At 33.3% G+C, this 5,345-nt stretch overlaps 1 protein-coding gene across 1 annotated transcript; it reads right to left on the minus strand.

The window, feature by feature from the left end:
* Positions 1-268: 268 nt before the first annotated feature.
* On the minus strand, positions 269-1,916 carry LOC112044338 (uncharacterized). The gene has a single exon (XM_024080158.2). The coding sequence runs from the start codon at positions 1,734-1,736 to the stop codon at positions 1,011-1,013; it is 726 nt and encodes a 241-aa protein (XP_023935926.2). The 5' UTR covers positions 1,737-1,916; the 3' UTR covers positions 269-1,010.
* Positions 1,917-5,345: the final 3,429 nt, after the last annotated feature.

The following is a 5,345-nucleotide window of genomic DNA, read 5'->3' on the forward strand; positions in this document are numbered from 1 at the left end:
CACTAATGATAGTTTATATCCTAAAACTAAGTCGGTAAATACTTGATTAATAGCCACATATTATGACACATATATGCGAACTTCTCTTGCTGGGGAATGTTGCTTCTAATTGTCTGATTATAGTCTGCTGACTGATTGCATGAGAACAAAAAAAAAATACATTCCAAAATAAGAAATATTTTTCAAATATATATACTTATCTGCCGTTATCATCCCCAAGCATCAGAAGCAGAACCTAGTTTTTGGGATATAGTAATAAAAGTAGCACTTAGATTGTTCAATGAGTTTATTCTCTCAAATCTTATCTATATCTAAACATTCACATTAATTATATTATATTAGTGAAGAAGCATACTGCATACTGTTTAATGGAATTGTAAAAACACTTGAGTAGCAACATAATTGACTCAACTTAAAAATAAGTAAATCACAATCAAACAAGTAAATCAGAATAATAGTCACTCAATTATGTTAGTAACAATTATACTTAAACTAGCATAATTATTTTTCCTACCACTTAGGCAGTTTGATATAAATACTCTTCTCATCCCCTGCTTTGTCATGTTAAATCGGGTTTGAGTTACTAATATCTATGGGTCCATGACATATAGACAATATCACATCAATAAATTAAGTTATCACAAATCAAAACATACAATGTTTGGTGGTATCATATCGAACTTATAGTACATTGTATTAAAACAATAAAAAACACAGCCAAGTGTATATCAAAAGAGTCCCCTCCTTTTGAACTATACATATAAACAAAACTTAGCATAACTTTTAACCTTAATAATAAATAGAAAACTAAATCAAACAAAAATAGCTTAAACACAGATGCGGTAGTTTTATAGAGTTAACCAACTACATCTTACACTATGAGATAAACAGATAAGAAAAAACCATCCGCTGTTTACATGTAGCAGAGGTAAATTAAATTATTTGAATATTAAAATATGGGTTCTATTACTACTAAACCACAGAACCCTATAAATTTCTTGGTGTATACTCTACTCCTCCTCGTTCAATTTTGCAGCATTGGTAGGGAATTTCAGATTGGCCTCAGATATATTTAAAGGGTTGTAGTTCATTTTAGTGATCAACTCTCGGAGAATTGTAAGTTCAGCGTCTTCTGTAGGTTTAGCGAATTTATTAGAATCTTCTGTGGCTGGGTTCCCCAGGGATTGAATGAGCTCTCTTAAAGCTGGATTGCCTTTAAGAAGTTCCCTGGCGGTCAGTGCTGTTTCAGCTATACATTTATCAAAAACTGCTTGAATATCCTTATCATCTGGTATTGGTTTGCCTTCCAAGGCATCAGCTAGCATAAGGTATGCTTTTTTAAAATCAATATTCTCAGTGAAAATGGGATCTGATCTGTTTTCATACTCAGCTATCAAACGTAATGCGTCGGCTGTTGCTGTTTGGATCCCATCCGTTCCATGAGTATCTAAAATTAACTTGGCCCACTCTGATAGAGGCGTCGATGGCACCTTAACTGAACTCTTTCTTTTATTTACTTTAGGTGGGGGGTTAGCTGCAGGAAGTTGTGCATAAGCTAAACCTTTGTAATATCCTACAGCCTCTATAATTTCGGCTTCAGTTTTGTAGGGAATCATTTCTTTAATGAGTTCAACGTTGGAACCAACTTTTTTAAAAGCTTGTAACAACTGGAACTTATCTACCTTGGTCCAACCTTCTAGCTGTTTATTTCCACTTCCAGTCGAAGTGCTTGCCATTTTTCGGAATGTATGATTCTTTGTTCAAGAAAATATAATGATGAATACTTCTGTAATCACTTTTACTTAGATTAATAGATTTTTCACGAATAAAACACAATCAAGACGATTCGTATCAATGTAATAGAGAAAAATCAATAACGAAGCCAAACCCAAACGCCCAACCCAAACCATAGAGAAAGAGTACATTGAATGTCAATTGTCAATGTCAAAGTCAAATGTCAATATTTATTGTATTAAAATGTCTTGTTATCAAGGATTGTTTAATGCTTCTGGGGGCTTACTATATGTAATCGTGCAATAACCGAGCAATTTCCAGTCAGTTCAAAATCTGGCCTGCTTCTGATTTGCTGAAACGCGTACTATGATATCGTAAAAGGTGAACGATATTTGAACGATAATGTTTGTCTGTGGTCTGCTTTAATGACATTGTCTTTTGTTATTTATTAACGTTCTGAAACTTCGATATAATTCCATCCACTTAGTTTTTTTTAATAATTTAAAATCAATTTTTCTGTGGTATATGTACCTTTTATTGGATAAATTATTACAATTTGTCGTATTACTTTACTTTACTAGACCCTTGATGTTTTGAGTATCAAGGTAAACAGTTTTCGGACGATAGTCGATGTATTTGTAATTTTACCGCGTTCATTTAAAATACAGTTTACCCAATTTGTAATCTGCAGTTTTTTATAATTTGCGTATTTTAATGGCAAAGCTGAGAGTGAGACTAGTAATTAGCATTCTTAGTTTTAATTTGTTTTAAACAGTTTTTGTACTTTGTAAGCTTTGAACGTCTTATACATCGATCCCCTTTTATTTTATGAGGTCAATGATCGTATACACTACATTGTGATCGCAGGTATATAGTATAATCGAAGTGTGTACGTTAATTTTTACCTAACGAAGTAGGTAAGTAGGTACTTAACGTATGCTAACCGACGTGCTATCACACTTCGTATCAAATCTATGAGACTAACATTTAATTAGTAGGTACCTATAAAATAAAGTGTAAGCGTTGGGACTTGGGAGTAAGAAATTCACTTATTGAACACACATTTGAATTACAAATTCAGCTTGCTCCGACTCATAGAATTGTGTACTTTACTGAATAAATGGAGGTAGACTACGTAGACTACATAAAATATAATAAATATTTATTATTTATTATTGTCTACATGTCGGTTCCTTTTTTCAACACATAATACGTTTTCTAAGTTAAAAGATTTTATATTTATCACACATCTAAAAAAAAATAAGGTAAAAAGTATTAATATGTAGTAAGTAGTAGTAAGTAAAAGATATTGCTGGCAATTGTGACCCAATAATGAGTAAAAAACACCATTACTTTAAAATGTAACAATCCTCTTTAGAATACAATATCGAAATTACTTTAAGAGCACCATTAGAATTTTGCATTTAATAAATATTTTCTCGATAATAATCAAAATTACAAAAAAATTCAGAAGAAGCTGATCAATTAGTAACTTTGTTGGATCGTTTAATTTGACGTAACGGACGTGCAGTTGCCGTTCAACAAACGCTTTGCCGCTGTCTATTATCACGTCATGGTATGAAACTATAACAAAAAGGTGAACGGTTTTTGAAACGTCAACGCAAAAAGCCAGGCAACTGACCTGCTTTAGAGATGTCATAGTAAAAGTAAGCAATGCAGATCAACTACTGCCCTGCTATAAGAGCTCATAGTCACCCCCCTGCTAACTGCTTCCCATCTTATACTCAGTATGGCCAACTTCGAAAAAGTAAAATACTGCAGAATAAAAATATTATTACAAAAACAAAAACCCGACTGCTTAAGTGTAATGAATTGAAAAGAGAAAAACAAGTATCTAGATAAAGTTCTGACTAATTTCTTCATGTTGCCGCATACGGTGACAAACATTTCATTCATTGCCCGCAAGAAAGTATTATTTCTCCCCGCCTGCAGCAGCACAAAGAAAATAAGTCAGAATTTTATTTGTTGAAAACCACAGCATTACCAATAGCTCCGGAGAGGCAAAGGCAACCTATTAAAATTTTACAATAACATACCGTTAATGTATTATGTATCTCTATTTATACATAATTAATATGCAAAACAAATAGGGCTGCTAATTGGCCAGCGATCCACAGCGTGCCAACTAATTTAATACTAATATTTGTATTAATCCCTTACCCCGGATGCCGGTACTCAGGACCCGGTGAACTGTACTTAAGGCGATCACACATGTAAGTATTAATTGTTGGAGAATTATTATTGTAAGCGGAGATCCCGATGTGGGAAATATTAGGATACAGTGGCGGATTTGCAAAGAAGATGGTCTATTTCAGGTCCAATCTTGTACCTCGTATCATTAAAATTTAAAAAATACAAGGATTTTATTAATAACTAAATAATAAGAAATAAATAAAATAAAAACCCAAGTTTTTGAGTTATATCAAGACGGCGCCCATAGAGCAACTATGACATGACAATTGACAGCAAACGTCAAATCGATTACTGTAATGAAAACGTCATCAATCCGTCATTATTACCCATAGTAATGTTGCAATTCTTGGGAGATAATGAATATTATTTCGTAAGAATCAAAGTAAATTCGTAGATTTGTATAATCAAAAATAGTTGAAAAAAATATCTTCTTTTATTTCCGCTAGGGTACAATGACTGGACCTGGGCTCCATACAATTTTGGACTATCTCCTTTGCCGCCAGTAGTAGGCTATTTATGAATTTTTGCAGCCCTTACTAAACTCTGAAATTCTGTAGGCATCCTAGTTCGCAATCAATACAATGGGGATGATGACTAGGTTTGAGTAAATTGATTTTTATGATACATTCGGGTAAATAAGGTCAATGTTAACTAATCTATATATATAAAAGAAAGTCGTGTTAGTTACTCCACTTATAAATCAAGAACGGCTGAACCGATTTAGCTGAAAATTGTCAGGGAGGTAGTTTAGACTTAGGAAAAGGACTTAAGATACTTTTTATAAAAAAAAGTCGGGTTTTCCTTCCTGACGCTATAACTCCAGAACGCAGAATAGGGGTAGGGTAGGGGTAGGGTAGGGGTAGGGTAGGATAGAGGTAGTTGAAAGTTTACATCGAGTTTCACGCGGACTAAGTCGCGGGCGTCCGCTAGTTTATACATAAAAAGGGAAAATTGTCTAGATATTTGCAAAATCAATAAGATTATAAAATTTCTAAATCTAATAAAAATCTTCGCAATTAGATGAAAATTCATACAGTTTTAACTTCCTTACATTAAATGTGACATTTATCAATAAACATAATCGCACAAATAACAAAGATTTTTGTTTCACCGCCCATACAATTCTAACGATCATTATGGTAGGTCCACGTCATTAAATCGTACCATTTTGTATGAGCGTTTTTCAGGGATCTGCGACAGCGCCGCAAATCTGACATTTTAAATCCCTGTAACTCCGAAAGTAATGATCGCAGATGCCCTGTTACTTTTACAAACTTGCATAAATGTAACGGTTTCACTTCCGATAGATTAATATGACGAAAAGATTAATATTCCGATAGATTAAATTGTAATCAGTATTTTCAGTTCACAATATAACGGCAGATTATAATATCACG

Source organism: Bicyclus anynana, chromosome 21 (genome assembly GCF_947172395.1).
Source record: "Bicyclus anynana chromosome 21, ilBicAnyn1.1, whole genome shotgun sequence".
Taxonomy (NCBI): Eukaryota; Metazoa; Arthropoda; class Insecta; order Lepidoptera; family Nymphalidae; genus Bicyclus; species Bicyclus anynana.